The sequence below is a fragment of the Anser anser genome (assembly GCF_964211835.1).
Source record: "Anser anser genome assembly, chromosome: 5".
Lineage (NCBI taxonomy): Eukaryota > Metazoa > Chordata > Aves > Anseriformes > Anatidae > Anser > Anser anser.
Window position 1 is genome coordinate 56644775 of NC_139725.1, and position 18488 is coordinate 56663262.

At 40.4% G+C, this 18488-nt stretch overlaps 2 protein-coding genes across 8 annotated transcripts in view; one reads left to right on the forward strand and one right to left on the reverse strand.

The window, feature by feature from the left end:
* Positions 1–32: 32 nt before the first annotated feature.
* Positions 33–15678, forward strand: ZFYVE21 (zinc finger FYVE-type containing 21). 2 transcript variants are annotated; one of them, XM_083837359.1, is made up of 8 exons: positions 33–211; positions 5968–6018; positions 7895–8063; positions 9740–9815; positions 10597–10688; positions 11490–11543; positions 12771–12913; positions 14944–15678. In XM_083837359.1, exons 1-8 carry the CDS (start codon positions 80–82, stop codon positions 14977–14979), a joined length of 753 nt encoding a protein of 250 aa, XP_083693485.1. In that variant the 5' UTR covers positions 33–79; the 3' UTR covers positions 14980–15678. The 2 variants fall into 2 exon arrangements, with proteins under 2 accessions (XP_083693485.1, XP_083693486.1); XM_083837360.1 differs by lacking the exon at positions 11490–11543 and having other exon boundaries at positions 36–211.
* A 459-nt stretch (positions 15679–16137) lies between these two features.
* The window catches only part of PPP1R13B (protein phosphatase 1 regulatory subunit 13B), a 72589-nt gene continuing 70238 nt past the window's right edge, over positions 16138–18488 (reverse strand). For all 6 annotated transcript variants that reach the window (XM_083837340.1, XM_083837339.1, XM_083837338.1 and 3 more), the window contains one exon: positions 16138–17669. In XM_083837340.1, coding sequence (XP_083693466.1) covers positions 17628–17669 — 42 coding nt within the window. In that variant the 3' untranslated portion in view covers positions 16138–17627. The remainder of the gene's footprint in view (positions 17670–18488) is intronic.

Below are 18488 nucleotides of genomic sequence, written 5' to 3' on the forward strand. Positions count from 1 at the left end.
GCTTCCATTGGCCGGCGGCGCTGCCAGTCCGAAGGGGCTAGTAGCGGTGGCGGAGCCGCGGGAGGGGGGCGGTCAGAAGATGTCGGGCAGCGAGGCGGCGGACGCCAAGAAGCTGGTGCGCTCGGCCAGCGGGCTGCGCATGGTGCCCGAGCTGCGTGCCGCCCGCAGCCCCTTCGGCCTCGACGAGCCGCCATGGGTGCCTGACAAGGAGGTAGCGCGGCGGGCGGGGGGCTGCGGGCCCCAACGGTCCCCCAACGGTCCCCCAACGGTCGCCCGCGGGCTCCCCTCAGCGCCCCCGCAGCCTTCCCACCCCCCGGTGCCTCGGCCCTGAGGCGGGACCGGTCGTGGGGCTGGCGGCTCCCGGCGCTGCTTCCCCCGGCTCTGCTCGTCCCGTGGCGGCATGGAGCTGGGACAGGGGAGGGTCAGGCTGGGGGTTAGGGAAAGGTTCTGCACCCAGAGGGTGGTCGGGCACTGGGACAGGCTCCCCAGGGCAGTGGTCACAGCACCGAGCCTGCCAGAGCTCAAGCAGCGTTTGGACACTGCTCTCAGACACAGGGTCTGGTTTTTGGGTAGTGCTGTGTGGAGCCAGGAGTTGGGCTCGGTGATCCTTGTGGGTCCCTTCCAACTCAGGAAATTCTGTCAATAAAGCTACCTTTGAAGAACGTTACTTTAAAAACTAATGCAGAGCACAGTGAAAGGCGGAGTTAGAGCACCCTTTCTGGCGCATAGTCTGAATGTTCTGAGTGCTAAATAAATCTAAAACAACTTAAATCTTTTCAGTCAGCTTTGCTTCTAAATGCTTTTAAAATAAACTCTGTGATCCTGATAGTCTTCTACGTTTCGCATAATGTGCATTATGTGTTACCAGGCCGTGCAGCTAGATGCTAGCAGAGCTCAGAATCAGTTGTTTACTTACTACCCCTCTGTGGTGTGGCTACGTGCCAATGCATTTAAATGGGACTGAAGTTTTATTTTTGAGGAGCCAATATGAAGTTAAGCAGGGAGCCTTTAAACAGACCCATTCTTTGCCAGATAGGGATGTGGTTGGTCTGTGTTATACAGGAACACTGCCCTCCTTGGTTAGGAGCAAGGAAGAAAACTTTGCCCTTACCGGGTACCTCTGGAGGCAAAAAGTTCTGTGTAATAGTTATTATACCAGCAGAGTCACTCGGCTACAGCGGCTTCTGCAGCTCACTGAGCAACTGCCTTTACTGTCTGCAGCGACTGAGGCAAACCTTTCCTGGCAGAAGGTGCTGTGGCTAGTAAGCCGGTTGCTAGTTTTGTCCGAAATAATTATCTTGTTTTGGAAAGCCACTTTTTCAAACTATTTTAAACAAGAAAGCAGATAAAAGTATCTTGCAGGAGTTCTCAAGTTAGTCTCTTCCAGCATTAGAGAATAAAATCCTCCCTGTCATCAGTAGCAACCCAGGTGTGCATCGATCGGTGAGCGTGCAGCCAAGTCGGATCTGGAGTTACCTGATAAGGGTTGGTTTCTCAGGGCGTTGTGTGCTGTCTGCTTTTGCCAGGTAGGCGACTTTCGATGCGCTGTGTACCTTGACCTCAGCTACCTGGAAACCTGAGTGCTGACACATCACCAGCAGTGGATGCAGTTTGTCTAACAGTTATCTCCAACTGAAAGTCGGTTCTTCCCAGACTGACAGTGCAGCTTTATAGTTTGGCAGTTCTCAATTATAGCCGACTAGTTTCATTCAAAGAAATAAAAAATGGTGCTTCTAGGTCTAATACGTAGTACCATCTTAATTCAGCTGCAAGTTGTGTGAGGATTTGTAGTATGATTTATTGAAGCTAGTTAGATATATGTAAGAACGGGTGTTTCTAAAGTGAATAGACTTAATCTGATGCATGGTGTGAATTTGAATTTTCTATCAGTGGTATCGCACGTATTCGTTCTGCTTAAGACTTGACTTTCTTTGTGGTATGTTTGACAGAATGATGATGATTTGTGACTGAATGTTGCCTTTGCATCAAATTAGATGTACTTGCTATTGAGAGGAGGTGTATAGTAGGCAAATGTTTTAAATGCTTGTGTTCATTCGTATTCTTAATCTTGCATCTGTTGTGAAGAAAGAGAAAAAGTTGCTTCACTATATTTCTTTACCTCAAAGTGTACTGAAATTCGGACATCCATTTGACTAGCTTTTACCATGTACAAACTTTTCTTTAAGTATGCAGTGTACGGGGAAGGAAGGATAACAAGGAAGTTATAAACTCATCTTTTTATTATTAAAATCAAATTTAAGAGGCAGCGTTAGCTAGTTAGTGTATTCAACAAAAACATCTGCTCTTGATACTGTGTCAGCCATTGATTTTGTTCAGTAAAATAAAGAACATATTTTCTTCCCCCAAGAGAAGGGGCAGGTATTACCCAATGTTGATCTGGCTTTTCAAATACGCTGGCTTCTGCTGTGTACCAGTAACACATGCCAAGTCAGTAACTTCAGTACTTTTTCTGCAGGAAATGTCTTCAGATTTGTTTTTTAAGAGTAAAATTAAGTCTTAGGAGTTATGGCAGTTGGTAGTTTTGTTAAACTTAGTATGTAACTTTGGAATACATTTAAGTTTTCTAAATCTGTATTGCAAGACTGTGCAGTCTCTAAATATCAGGATGTGTTGTACAGCCTCTAAGTATGAGGAGTCTGGAGTGTGTAAGACTGAAGCAGGGCTATAGGAAATGGTTTTGGTGGTCTGTCTTTCAGTGCAATTGAAACAAATAAGGAGTTGAGGTTGATAATACTACATAGATCTGTGAGCATCACTAAACTTGAGACAGAGCTTAAGCCGTTGGTCAGTGCGTGTGCCAAGGGTCTGAACCAAAGCTGCTTGCTAAACCCCAGAAGAGCTCAACGGGCGATGTGCTGGTGGGGGAAGCCAAGGACTAGTCCCGTAAAATTCGGGTGTTACAATGCAGAGGTGGCCGGAGCCCGTGGCGTTGGGCTGCGTCCCAGATCTCAGGTGGCTGAGGAGTGACGCCTGCCTCGGAGAGCAGCCGACGGGGGAATGGCACGAGGGAACCCAGCTTGGCGTGGCTGCGGCTGCTGTCAGCTCAGGCTCTCGGTGGTTGTGTGACAGCGCTGCTCTCGCACTGCTAGCGAGCTCACGGAGCCCCAGCAAGGAACCGGTTGCGCACAGTCCCGCTGTTATCAGAAGGCATCCGCCGCTGGCACCAGCTGTGCTTGTCAGGCACCTTGCGAGCACTGATTCAATGAGCTTGCAGACTTTCATGTTGGCAAATGTTCGCTGTGTTAACGTGCTTAACCAGGTGTTAGCTTGCATCACTTCTCCAATCACTTTGTTATTGTATATGCAAATACAGCGCATGAAGTGTAACTAGAGCCTGCCGCCGATCTGCACTATTCTCACCTCTGTCTGGGGCTGAGGAATTGTGCTAATTTGGTACCGTGCTTCAGCAAATGCATCCGAAGTTCCTCTCTACTTGCGCTGAACTTGCTCTCAGTACTTCTAAATTAATGCTGATACCCAACAACTGGTGGTTCTTCCGTTTTCTTTTTGCTGAAGTAATGACAGCAGCAATCTGCCAGAATTAGCTGTATGCTGATTGTGTGTGAAATCAGTATACTCGTTATATGGTTTTTATTTAGTATTTTGCATCTGAGTGCTTCTACTTTCAAAAACAAAAATCAGAGTTGCAGTAGTCTTAAAAAGCCTGTGTCTTGAGGACATGAGAAGTATCTCAAGCATTGCGCTTTCTTCTCTGCCAATGCAGCACCAAACTGAAGCAGCTCAGTGCTCGCGTGTTTTGTGTCAGCATGTGTGGCTGAACACGAAGGGTTCACCTCCGGAGAAATTCTGCTGCTGTGCCTGGGAAGAGCTCCCTGATGAAGTCGTTATGCAGATGGGTTCTCATGGGTTTGGTTACTTAAAGCAGAAGTGCCTTGAAGGAACAGTACGCTGAGTCTGCTTGTGTCAGAACATTTTGGTAGGAAAATAGCCTTCTGTGATGCCTGCCACTGCGTGCCATTTGACTTTGTGACTTATCTCTGACAGCTCTGTATGTTAGGCAGCGTTATCACAATGGGTCTGGAATTTAGAAATATTTTTCTATAGTTTGTAGGAAAGAAGATGAGTAATTCTTTTACTTGCTGAAAACAGATTTTACATTTCGCATAACATTGTGTATGAAGCCTATTTAAGATGGTATTTAGAAGAGCTTTTTTTTTCCCCCTAGGTTGTGGCTTGTGCTTTCTGGTTACAGACCGAAATTATAAATTTTCATTAAGAAAATGAATTATACTCCTGGTAAATTCCAAGTATTTTGAAATCCTTGCCCTGTCCAGCTTCTGGGCAAACAATTAATCTACATACCTGAAAAACTAAAACACTAAATGAAGATCAGTGCACAGCAAAATATGCTAGAAGCTGTGGAGCATTCTGTGTTACAGAGAAAACCTTGGGAATGCCGCAGTTGTCCTGTGCTCAAGGTTATTAATCAGTGAATATCAGAATAAGCTTTTATATGGCCATTGTGAAAAGAGGAGGTTGGGTGCCTTGGTTCAGTACATCGCTTGAGACAATGCAGAACACTGCTAGTTCTCCTTTGTGTGGGATTTAGAAAGAGCTTCCTGTAGCAAATATTGCAGGGTAGCTATTTATGTTCCATTGCAGCGACTGCTGTTACTCTCTAATTTGCTAAACTTCTGTTTAGATGTGAGAATGCTTTGTATAAACTGTTGTAAATTATGAACAAGCTTTTACCTAAAAGAAAACAAAAAGTTTCTAGAGATTTTTTTTTCTCTTAACTTAGCTGCTGTAGTAGTTTCTTGCTACAGCTGTAGAACTTGTGACAGTGATTGGAAATGTGGTGAAACAGAAATCCCTGAAACAGACTCCAAAACTTTTGTAACCTGAATGAATTCTTAAAAGATAGAGGGTTAAGTATTGAAATGTATTAATTAAAGGCAAGATAAGCGTGTGCTTAGCAAATGACACCCGCTCAGCCTAGAGCATGTTTTAAGATGACATTCTGCTGAACTCCGTCAAAGCCTGGTTTGAAGAGTTTAGGTTTCCAGAGTTACAAAACTCTGAAGAATCTAGCTATGTTCTGACTCAGATGTGAGATGTAATTTTGCATTAACATTTGCAAATAAATCTGGCAGTAATTATTTGTAAGCCTTGGAGAGTGTTTTGTGATTTTTTCCACTTTTTTTTTTTTTTTTGGATACAGCAGATAAAAATAAGTTATGGTGAAAATTCAGCGATCTAACTGCTGAGTATCAGCCCTGTGGGAGGTGACTTTCTGCACAGAAAATTTTAATTGTAACAATCACTGAACACTTCTGGTACTTCAGCAACTCAGAGCTGCTGACCCTTACTTGGACACTCAGCTGTGAGAGAGAAGCCTCTTCAATTTTTTTCTGGCTTTTCTTTTGGGAAGAGCGTGGGTGTAACCTTGTGTTAGGAAAGAGATGCTTCAGGAAGTAGTGACATTTTGTAGCTGGAATAAAAAATAAGTCCTAGTGGCTTGGAAGAAAACCAAAAATCTCCGAGCGTGTTTTAAAAATATGCAAGTTTTGAGAGCAGTAAAATATGTAAACAGTGTTTTAGAGTGTCAACAGAGCATCACAACAGGATGACAACTTGCATGAAAACATAGTTAACTCAAGAATATATGACTGTCTGGATAGCCAAACGTAATTAAGCATGACAAGAACTTCAGAAATGTAGTTTTGACTGCTGACAGGATGTAGTATTCCTTAGGGTGAATGGGTTTGGCAGCTTTTTTTTGTCTTGTGAGTGGGGATGACGTTATTTTGCTACATCAGTATTAAAATAAATGAAAACCGTGGTGAAAAAGTTTAAAGGATGGAAACTTCTCGGAGGTGATTCTTTTTGGGGCATAATAATAAAGCCCAGTCTTTGCACATGGTAGTAGTATGATTAAAAATCTAGAAATGTTGTTGGTTAATGTTATTTTGTACTGTTTTTTAGTGCCCAAGATGTATGCAGTGTGATACAAAATTTGACTTCATAACTAGAAAGGTAAGAAATTTACAAAATACAAAGCTTTAACTGTTGCAAAATGCTAGTATGGAGCTCTGGTTTAAAATGTGGATGATTTCAGTAGAATATCATGTGAAGTCTGATGTACATTAAAATAGTTTTTCTTTCTGTTCTGCCTTTTCTGAGTAGGGGACTTTTTTTCTTTTTTATATTGTTTCTTTGACCTTGGTGTTGCTCAGCGTGTTTGGGCTTTTCCCAAATGCTGTGTACCCACAGGATTTACATTCAAAGGAAGAGTTAGAGGTCCCACGCTGGAGTAGGCTGCTAACATCAGTACCGACACAGAAACCAAATGAACTAACGTGGCTGTGCTTTGGGAGATAAGGTTAGGTGTGGAAATGTAAGCAAACGTTTTCAGGAGTAATGAATTGCAATTTGACATGAAAGGGCTGTATGGTTCAAATATGGAGAGCCAAAAGTCAGATTGGCCTTCTGTTCTGGAAGTGAAAGAGAACTGATCTCACGATTGGAAAGGGGAATTTCTGATTGAAGTAGAAAGTATAGACTGCCTTGATTGCTGTGAACCGTAATTAGGTTCACTGCATGAAGAAAAACCCCTTTTATGTAATGAACATATTTTAAGCAGACCACTGTGGAATTGTTGCTGGTTTACAGAATATTGCTGTCAGAAAACCTGCTGGAATGGGGTTTGGCAGTCTCCCAAAAGAAGCCAACAATGATTTTAGGAGATAATGTTTCTTTGTATAACTACTTTGATGGGCATTTAGCATGTGCTTGTGGAAGTGTGACTTGCGTGCATTGACCTAGTTCATGGTTTTTAATATATTGTTTGGAGGAAAAAGGAAGGAGAAACTTTAAAACAGACATACATCTCTCTGGTATACCACGTCAGTAAGTTTTCAAGAGGACTGAAGAACATTAGGGTAACTACATTAGAAGAACTAAGAGAATATAGACTTTTTTTATTTACCTTTTAGTTGGATGAGTTAAGAGCGTGGATTGGTTGAGAAGCAGTAATTCATTAGGCTGCTGTATTTTACTTGTGTTACCTTTGGGAAGTAAATGGAGGTAGCCATGGGTAATAGGTGCTTCAGAGAACTTTGCATAATAGTTGGTAGAAAAGCCTAACAGCGATCAGAACTGCAGTGTATCAGTTCCTTGTATCAAGCTGTTGAAACTTGCTTTGAGCCACAAATCAGTTCTGGCTTGCCTGGGAGTACTTGTTCTGACCTGAGCTACTGTCATCCCATGGAAACTTGCATCAGGAGGAGCTACCAGGACTGTCACACCCCAGTAGTGATGGAGCATGAGCCACTTGGTGAAGGTTTAGGAGCTGCTCTGATTATATTACAACTTTGCTGGATTTGTACTATGCCGCCTGATATTTCTGATAGAGAAAGGGGCTTTAGGTTTTAGGAATGAAAATTTTTAGCTTTTTCCCAGGGAAAAAACTTGAGAACAAGTTTTGGGCGAGAAAAACAGAAGCTGCAGTTGAAGCTCCCAGAGATCTCTGCTTGGAAGTAGGAAGGGTTCTAGAAACCACTCTCCTCTTGTATTTTTATTGACAGTAAGGTGAGGTATTTGGGAGGGTCCTCTCAGTGTCTTTTCTCTGGTCTGATTTAAAAGTCTATTGGCAGAGTGCCAACAAAGGCCTGTAGTGCTTTTCATACTACGTGCAGTCCTCAGGGTTCAGTCTTCAGAGAGTTCCTCCTTCCAATACTGCAGCTAGATGCCATTTACCACTTGACTACTGTCCGATCCCTTTAACATGTACGCTTTACACCTGAGAAACTGTGCTGTTTTTTGGGGAGGAGGATGTTTAATGTGGGAACTTTATCAAATTATTCTCTAATATTTTCTTGAGTAAATAAACAAAATATCCTCTCGTGCTTAGCATCACTGCCGAAGATGTGGAAAGTGCTTCTGTGACAAATGCTGCAGTAAAAAAGTGCCTCTGCCTCGCATGTGTTTTGTGGACCCCGTGCGCCAGTGTGCTGAATGTGCCCTCATCTCTCAGAAAGAAACAGAGTTTTACGACAAGCAGCTTAAAGTGCTCATGAATGGTAAGTACTGAGCGCGTATATACGCTGTTTTAATCTCACCTAGATTTCTTCAGATGCTGTGTTAAACAGATCTGATAATTGGCAAGACTAATTCTTGTCAAATGAGCTGCTACATTGCAGTTTTGTCTCCTTAAGATACATATTTGTTGTTGCGTGTTTGCCTTTTAATTTTATATTAACTTATTTAGCAAGAAGTCGATGATTTGGGTCAGGTATTTAAAAATTTCTTTAAAGACAAAGGAATTTTTAATGCCTCTGAGGACAGATGTGTGTGGTCGGCATTTTTTTAATGTAGTCCATCTTTTAGCTATTTCTGTTATGCTAAATAAGGATGAAAATGCTTAACAGAGACATTTTTAAAACAATTAACAGGGTGCTGTGCTTTGATCTTGTCCATGGCCTATGGCTGTGGTTGATGGCAGGTCATAAGCGTGGTAAGTTTTGCACAGCATTAAAGCTACATGCAATACAGCAATTCATGTTCCAATTATATTAAGAAAGCTGAGTCTTCAGTTTTCAAAATATTCTGTGATTGTTTGGGACCTTCTGATGGGCTCTTCACTTGTAGCGTGATGCAGGTGTGTATGATTGGTAAGCTAAACCACACCTCTGATTAGCAGTCTGATTAGTTCCTGGGGAGATTCTAGCTCCAGAAAAGGTTATGTTTGTCCCTGTAATACACAAATCATTCTTCACCATGCTCAGCAGATGACTTTTTAAAAATACTTGTTTTAACCTGAAGATTTAAAAAAAAAAAAGCTAAAGAAGTCCTGCTTGCATTTGTGTTATGCAATTGACATCTGAAGTTATTCCTGCCTTGCTGTGGAGGTTCAGATCTCAGAGAAATGGCGATTTTGATCTCTATGGCAGTTGCGCTGCTGGTCCCTCTCTGTCTCATGTCAGCAGCAGCCTGGGGCCCCGTACTGAGGGTCAGTGAGACATGGTGCTATTATGAAATAGATCGTGAGGTGAAGTTCTGAGGCTGCAAGATTCAGATTGTGGAGATAGCTCACGGGCCAATTGACAGTGCTGTATGTTTTGTTTTTTCACTTCCCAGACCAACAGTGTTGGGATTAGGTAATACAGGGAGTGTGAGGCATGGAGGAAATCAAGTGGTGGGCATGTAGTCTGCTTTAAGTTATGAATCACTTGGCTCATGTAGCGAAGGTGACTTTCCTGATGCCAGAGGAGCTGTTTGGAGCAGGCAGAAATAGTACAACATGAAGGCTGCAATTCACTGACCTCAAAGTAAGACTGAGCTAGTCTTCAGTACTGAGAGAGAGGTGTCTTAGTATCTATTAAGCATACAGCTAAAGGTCACATCCTGCTATGTGATTCTTCTGTGTAATTTTAAGAAGGTAGGGTCATCTGGTTTTGCCATCTCCAAGTCTGTACTTATTTTTGAAAGATTTTTTGGAAGATTTATCTTAGATAAATCATATCATATTTCTACTACGTAGGTGGAATTGCATCGTAATTGTGAATGGTTATATGGTGCAGAACTAACTAAAAACCTTTCTATACTTGAATGTCCTGTCAGCGTTTGTCAGTTTTTACCAGTTTAACATTCCAGTTAGTCTCCTAATTGAGCCAAATCAATGCAGTAAGTATCCTTTTCGATTCTTGAATGTTTCTTCCCAAACTCTGCATTAGAATACTAAAACATTTCTTTTCAGGTGCTTCGTTCTTTGTAACTCTGGGAACATCTGATAAATCTGAGCTCATGGTTTGTCGACTTTCCAACAACCAGAGGTGAGGAGGACTGATAGAAATTGCACTTATGATAACAATATAGCCGTGTTCACAACACAAACAAAATGCAGGGATAGCTTCCAGTGAGGATACTGGAAGAATAATCTGACTGAAAGGATGGATATAATGTTATTGGGCTAAGTTTGTGTGTGAATTTACTAGCAGTGTGGAAAAGTGGCCCTCAGAGGAGGTGTGAAGCACTCCCCCTGCTTTGTTCAGTGAAGACTGTTTCCAGAAGCAGCATGGAGCAGAAATGCTAGAATGCCTTGGAATGACGGAGCTCCGCTCCTTGATAATGTCTCAGTGGCACTGCAATACAATGTTTTTGACAGCTCACAGAAGGCTTATAGGAAGAAGGACCAGGGGAAAAAAATTCCATAGCCACTGAAAAAAACCCTTGTTTCAGAATGATGAGTCCAACGCTGCACAGTATTGTTTAATGTCACAGTCAGAGCATTACTTTGGTCATCCCTAGAATTTGGTTGGCTAGAGAACTTCAAACTCCCCGTTCTCTTCTTCCCCTGTAACTCTGAAGGAATGCTTTTAATATTTTGAAAAGGTCTTCTGGTAAATTGATCTACAGTTCTCTATTTTGCTTTTAAGTGAAGCACTTCAATGAAAAGTAACTTTTCCTGCTTGACTCCTCTCCCTCCCCACTCTGAGAAGTATACAGGCTACCAGTCAATGAGAGATTCTGTTTAACTTATTTCCTTTGATTTTGACTTGATATTGTAAACAAGAAACTTAATAAAATAACAAAAACATTTTATTTTTCATATAGATACCTGGTTTTGGATGGAAACAGTCACTATGAAATTGAAATTGTACAGATTTCAACTGTTCAGATACTTACAGAGGGATTTACTCCTGGAGGTAATTTTTTTCATTAAATACAAATTAACTATTAAGAAAAAGATGAAGTGGTAACTATTGTTCAAGCTAGACAGTGCATTTCTGGTAGCTTGGGTGTAACTACATTATTATATTACAGTGGTTCTCAGTGTAGAGTGTAGTGCATGGAAGCTGTTCATGTGGCTGATGGGATTTTAGGTGAAACTTAAGTCAGAAATTATTTTAGGACTTGAATAATGGGGGAACTTCTTGATAAAGGTGGTCGTCACCTGGTCTGATCCATTCTCTTTGCTAAACATCTATGGATTGAAAAGCTCATTGGAGGGAGCTATCAGTCTTAGCTTCTATTTCAGAATCCAGCCAGGATTTCTCTTCTATTTGTGCAAACAATTTAGAGGAGAGTAAGAGCAACTACTCAAAAAAATAAAAATAAAAATTATGCTTTCTTAATTTCATTCAAGATGAAGGGGTGACCAAGTGAAACTGCTAATACCTTGGAATCAGAAGGTAGCTACTTAACTGCCTCATATCTTGTCAGATTTCTTAGTATTTCAGGACGAACTTAAATATGATTTTGTTGAAATGAGAACAAACAAGGTCAGGAATTTTAATAATTGCTTAATAAGCAACATCTCTGTCACTGCTGGAATTTTTAATTGGACGGTCCATGCAGTGGTCAGTACAGCATGTTAACTTTAATGAACTTGGTATTCAAATCAATCAGATGTGTTGCAGAGTTGCTTAATGCTCCTGTAATTTCTTGTTCATTACTGTTCTGATCGCTTTATCTTTTTGCCTGCCTGCCTTCCTTCTTGATGGTAGAAAAAGATACTCACACTTACACCAGCCTTCTGGAGAGCCAGCATATTACTGAAGGTATCACATACCTTGTGTGAGCATGACTCACTTAAAGCATGCTGTTTTGACCCCTCTCCCATCTGTCTTCCCTTGCAGTGCTAGTTTTTTGCTTGATCTATAGCTGTTCAACTTAAGACAAGTTATGTTCATGTATTTATTCCTTCCCATCTATTTAATAAACTGAGGATCAATGTTTTGTAACTGCTTGGAGGAGAACTAAAACACTTGATTCCTCCTTTAGACTACACGTACATGTCTGTGCTAGAAGAGGGAAAACTTTTACCCATCACCTACTTCAGCAGAGGTGTGCTGAATTCTGTACACCAGGAATGAGGAAAATAGCCAGGAACATACCTCTTACCAGAGGGGTAAATAGCTGTGTCTGCAAACACTGTTTGCAGGCTTTTGATCACATTGCTTAGACCAGGATTGTCTTTGTTTGGCTTCTTGGATATTACTGTCATGGCCTCCAGGACCCCTTCTTCTCGTGCAAACAGCCTTTGTAAAAAGAACTTTGCAAAATGTCCTTCTGTGTATGGTGGTGCTGTTCCTGTGACTTAGTTCGTGCTCTACTACTTCAGTACATAAGCAACCCAGTAACTGAATGTGAAGGATCAATGTGCTGTTTTTACACAAAGCTTTTGTTTCATTTCTGTATTCTTGCTTTGGTTTATCTTAATCTCTGTGCAGCTAGAGGAGAGATGCAAACACCTTGCTATCAATGCTGCTGTCAGAGCAATGTCTTTTGTAGTGGATTTCCTTTAGGAAATAAACAAAGTCATTGCCAGCTCCTATTGTGGAAGCATCTTTCCCAACCTTTGCCAAATTTGGTGGGACTTCTCACTGATGTGCCAGACTGCAAGCAAGGATCCCTGTTTGATACCAGTCTAACTAGGGAAGAGTAATTCAGTTTAGAAACTGCTGGCTGTGTGGTGAAGCCATGGTATCTATTTAAGAGAAGGCAGATGGTAATACTGAAATACAAGAGTTTTCTCTGTGTAATTAGTGGCTTGTGCAAGCTCTGTCTCAGTGACAGAACTAGACAATACTGAGTCTGCACATTGCGCTGCCTGGCATTAACACCCTTTTGTCACTGGCTCCTGCTGCTGCACTTGGTGCACTTGCAGTTGTTAGTGCTTTGAATCAAGTGGTCAGATAGCTGTCTTCAGCCGTGACTATTAGCTAAAAAGTTGTGTTTATTTAGTTTGTGAAGCTTTATTCAGTTTTTTTATTATTTTTTTCCAGGAGGTAATACTCGTGCCATAGGTATGATTCTACAGTATAAAGTAACAGGATCAGAGGAGCTAACACAGATGAAGTTTACAGCCAGTGAAGACTACAGCTCTAACAAGAAGTTGTCAGCAAGCTGGCTGGCAGCTATGCATAAGGTAAGCAAGGGAGGCTTAAGAACGTCTTTGCAAGGTGCTTTGGAGCAGGTGAGAGAGTATGCAGCCTTTGGGGCCTTTTCTTTTTTGTTCTTTTTCTTTATCCACAGATTGTAGGGCCTTTTGGTTAAGAAAACGGAAGCTACAGCTGCTTTTTATGAAAATGTGTTCAGCTTTGTGCTCAGATAGCTGAAGATATGCTACAACGGGTTTATCAGGATCTTTTACATGTTGTTATGTGAAAAGCAAGTGCAAATTAGACTGCTGGCTTTCTTAGGTTTCTATTACTCACTGAAAAAATCGCATTATGAAATATCTTCCTGAACCTAAGCTCAAGTAACTGTATTTGCTACTTTATGAAGGATCAGAGATGATAGTTTTTGGCAACAGGAGCAGAGGGATGGGCTAGGATGCTGTGTAATAAGACTGCCTCAACTTGTGGCATTAGGAACAACTCCTCTATGGAAGGTTCATATTTTGCAATTGTAAGTTATGGGAGACCAGAAAAAAACAAACCTGTTCTGGAACTTTATCTGATCGATAATTAGAGGTGTAATTTATAAGCTGTCTACAAATGCAAATGTGTGGCCCTGTTTGCTCCTTTACTGCCATTGTTAAGCTCCCCAGCCACCCTGAAATCCAGCATCTAACTTGGGTTCAGCAACATGCATTCAGACTTTGCATTGCTGCCTGAGTGTAATTGAACATTTGTCTGTTTTTTAACTCATCTTTCACAAAGCAATGCAACTCTAAATAATAAGAACTAGAATTTTGTTGATGTGGTTAACACACCTCCTTCCACTAATTGTCTCCTTGGATAGCTCAGTTTTGAGTAACTGATGGGTTCAGTGAGGTTTTTCAGAGGTTCTAGTTAATAGCATAGCTTTTAATTCTCAAATTTGAGATTTCCATTTTGTTACCCTGCTCAGCAAGCTGATTTCAGTGCATCTTCTCCCTGATGCTTTCAGGTTAGTAAGGTCACCCCAGAAGTGATGGAGATCTTTATTCCAGCATTCAAGCTGGAATTCCTAAAATCTAGAAATGAGTATGTAACTTTAAACAGCAAGATGGGACAGTGCGGCTAAACTTCGCTGTAGCTGGAATTCCTGAGATACAGGAATAAATATGTAGATTTGTACAGTAGTATATGACTAGTATACACAGCTAAACTTTCTTCTTGCTCTTGTGCTGCTTGATATATAGAAATGATATTCTCATTATTTCTTTAATGTTTAAAGTAATTAATTTCCTGATTAAAAAAAACAAATCTAAAGGAAGACATTAAGTTGGAATGTATTAAATTGGAGTCCAGAAAAGTGTTTTTCCTGAAGCTGTATCTTATTCTTGGGGGTTGCAGATAAATACTCACTTGCAGCTGCTGTATACACTGAGGGCCTAACTCTGAAGTATTCTGTATAGCCAGACTATGGATGAATTAGATCAACTTCCAGAAGGCCAGCCTTTGAGGTTAACAGTGTGTAATTTCGGTCAGCGTTAAGGCCTTTCAGTCAGCATTGCCTGAACAACCTGTTTAAAAAGGACTTTTTGTAATCTTGCTGGAGAATGCACCCCTGTTCCTATCACAGGAGGTTGGTTGATCCAACTTAACCTTGTAGGTCAAGAGACAAATGAAGCACTTCACTAAACCTTTGCAAAGGGAGAGCAGACGGAATAGGAGGAATATAGAACAGAATATTTACAGTTTATGTTCAGCCAGATGAACAGAATCTCAAAAATACTTCTATCTTTTTCCAAGGCAATTTTGATCAGAAATGGTTGTTTCTGACCAAGAAACAAAAGTAAGCTGATCTAAAACCTTCAATGGCCTCAGGTTTTACACTTGAAGTAAGCCTTTAATAGCATCAAAAAGTTACCTTAGTGCCTCCATGAACACTATTAAATGGCTCTTACTAAGGAAAATGGTGGAGAAGAACTTACTTCTTTAAACCCAAGGGTTTAAGTGTTTGGAGCAGGATGGGGGGGAAGTGAAATTTCAAAGTATTCAATGTAGTAATGTTTTGTTTTCATGTTAGGCAACAAAACTTCTTTATGAGTCTCGGGACCAGTAAGAACAGCAAACTGTTGGCAGCTGGAGGGAAGACACCAGCCTCAAAGGACCTGCCTCTCACTTTGCTAACCTGGCGGCTAGGTAACACTTGTTCTTCTTGACCTTTGTCATTCCAGTGTGGTTCATTCTGTAAGATCTGGCAACTGCAATGTTTTATTTTGAACCATGAGTATTCACTATAGTGTGCAATATGTATACAATTAATGCTTTAAACAGTCTCACATTTTAAGACTTTGTATATTTTGTTAAACCTTTATTGGCACTTAATATGAAATATGAAAGTGACCTGCACTACAGCTAATGTACAGCACAACTTTTATAGTAACAATTATATATACTGTTTGCCACAAAAAGCAAACAAAGGTATACATCTCTTCTGCAGAGAATAGCTTTTGGGTCTAGATCTCAGGTTTTTCCCTCTATCCAAATGTTTAAAAATAAATGTACAAGAAAATCTGCCTTAGATATGATTTTATAGAAGTCAATTGATTTTTTAACACATTTCACCAAATACCACCGAATTGGAATTACGTGATTTTGAAACTTCCCTTCTGTAATAACTAAGCTTCCAGAATAATTTTTAGTTTTGTATTTTCTTTTTGGTAACTAGCTTTTGTTAATCTAACTGTAATGGTATCTGGAATTGTATACATTTTAATGTACAAATATGAATAAATTAATTCACTTATTTAAAAAATGAGCTGATGCTTTCACAGTGTAGTTTCTTTAATGATAGATAGTATGGTCTGTCTGAACTCTGAAAGCTTTGACTTGTTATAGACAGCACCCTAATCTTGATTTTAAGCTTTGATAATTTGCTGAAACTCCTGGCATGAATCCTCTGCCTACACATGCTATACCAAGCATCTTTCTGCCTTCCATCTCCCTAAACATGCATGCAAGGCTCAGTTGTCAGCCTGTGTGCAAAGGATCCTCCAGAGCATTCCTAGCCAAGTATTTATTTGCCACAGTTGGAATACTGCAGTTTATAGTGTAAAGTGCTTTAAAAATTATCTGGTAAGTCACTTCCTGTGCAACTGGTAAAACAATAAGGAAACGTGCATCAACAGAACATGACAAGCTACAGGTCGGTTTTTTATGTAGACTATGACCAGTGGCATGTCTACAGTTGCTATTAACAAACAGGAGAATGCAGCCATGCCTTAGCAGTACTTTATTGTGCACATTTACATGTTCTCTGAATTAGTGTTATCATAGGCTCTTGAAATCATCACATTCATGTAGCAAATTCTTCAACAATAATACCCTTTCACTTTTCACCACAATATATACAGTTAACGCTAACCTGTGGTAAAAGCAAGTTACAGCACTGCAGAAATGGATATATAAATTATACACAGAACTTGTACATGAAGAATTAATTAAATTGCATACTGTTTAATGGGAGAAAATTACAAGAAATATGGCTACAACTTATAATGGGAAATTCAAAATATACTTTTGGTATATAAAATCATGTACAATTAAAATTCCAGTGAAGTGCTTTTTTTTTTTTTTTTTTGCTTGAAACTACAATGTAGTGGAATAGATTATTGCATAACTTGCCTTGGCAACAGATGTAGGCTGCCAAGAACCACAGAAACTGTCCTTAAAAATTACATATTGCCTTTCTTAAATCCCTCTCTATACCTCATTTCTTTCTCCTCCTCGACTTAGCATCTACACACCTCACTTTCTACTTCTATTCAGTCCTTCATATTTTCTTATAGACTGACCTGGGCAGACTTCAAATTATACAATATAACTCTTACCTGACTCTTACCTTTCTCAACTATTGCACTTTCATCCATGCAGACATACAAATCCCTTAAGCTGCTGCAAATTCACTATTAGTTGTTCTGTCCAGAATGGACAAACTGCAGTGGTTAGTAGGGGAACCTTTACATTAGTAGAGGTAACACTGGTGCTGTAGGCTGAATAATAAGAAAATATAACACCAAGTGACCTATTCCTTAGGGGCTTTGAGAAGCGTACAAATGCTGTTGTTTGGTTAGTTTTCTAGCTTGAGTCTAAATGCAAATAATACTAGATGCTAGACTATGTAAAGCTTTTGTTGGGGGGTTTCTAGACTAGGATTTAAGTATGTAAGCACGTTAACACTTAAAGTCCTAGCCTTCATAAAGCTTTGGTGACTACGCACTTATGCATGTAATAAGTGAAGATTTCGTGTCCTAGAACCCAAAAAGCTGATCAGCAATGAGAGAACTCAACATTCACTGGTATTGAACAAAATATCCAAAATCCTGACATGGGACAGTTACTGTGGGGTTGGAGCAAACTGGACAGCGTATCTGCACTTCGCAAATGACACCTCTGAACACTTAACACAAGAAAGCTCCTACCACGGAACTTTAACTTAATATACTGCTTTAGACAACAGTTGGTAGAACACTGTAGGTAGTGGAGATACTGCTCTCCTCATCAGTGGTGGGTCACATAAAACAATCTTCATTTACAAACTGCAGATCTGGAAAATCTTGGATGCTGTCCATTTAACAAGAGAAAGCACCATTAAAACTAAATATCATAGTTTTATTTCTCCATGTGAAATGATCAAAAACAATGGCTCCAGTGTATGTTTTAAGTTTCCAGTTACCAGCAAGGTATTGCACTGTTGTACAACTGAATTCAGGCAAGGGTTCGCTGTCTAGGTTTTATTCGTGGATATAACTGTAAAAACAAAATGAAAATATTAGGCTTTGCAGGGTTGATACCAGGTTGAATATAAACCAATTTAATTACAACCAAAGGGTACTTAAAAGAACTCAGTGATATGAAGCGTTCTGGGGGGTGAGATACGTTTCTGCTTGTTAAGCTACAGCATGTTCATAAGTTACTTCTGAAAAGCTGAACCAGCAACAGTAGGAAGCCAAGGGCTGACTTACTCCTTCAAAGAGCACCAGAACTGCTGGCTCTGAAAGTGACTTGTTCATTTAGTTCAAGATCCCAGACTACACTACAGGACACGTCTCTGTAAGTACAAGAGTTCCCTGTTTAGCCCTAGACAGAACTTACTTCAAGCTTGGTAAGGCTTTCTTACACATTTTGTCCTCTGTATCTCTCCACTTAGAGGCCTTACATTCCTGGTCGTTTGTGATAGCAGTGTTACATTTGACTGAGCACTGCATAAATGACTTGCCTAAGGTTGTCATCTTCAAAGTTTCTTCCTGTTATAAGGTTGTATAAGGTTATTAAAAACCTTACGCTAGGTATTAAAAACCTTCCTAAACTTCTGGGCCAAAGCCTACAGCTGCCTAATAAAGCCACTGCACTTTGCTTAGGGGCCTTATTTTTTAATCAAGGGAAGTAAATCTTAGTATACTTAATATATCTTAGGCTGTAATAACTTACTAAATAAGAGTAGGACTAATCTCTTAACCGTAGCCTCTCCTTTCTGTTTTCGATAACAAGAGGCCTGACAGGATATTCTGTTTTGCACCACTTAATAGTAGAGTGTTCAGATGGTGCACAGAGGGATTCTGACCACAG

Bases quoted from the DNA above. Each gene is read 5' to 3' on its own strand.
- ZFYVE21 (XM_083837359.1), top strand. From the start codon at position 80: ATGTCGGGCAGCGAGGCGGCGGACGCCAAGAAGCTGGTGCGCTCGGCC. The intron at 212-5,967 runs GTAGCGCGGCGG...ACTGTTTTTTAG, and splicing joins CATGGGTGCCTGACAAGGAG to TGCCCAAGATGTATGCAGTG. The intron at 6,019-7,894 runs GTAAGAAATTTA...TCTCGTGCTTAG, and splicing joins TTGACTTCATAACTAGAAAG to CATCACTGCCGAAGATGTGG.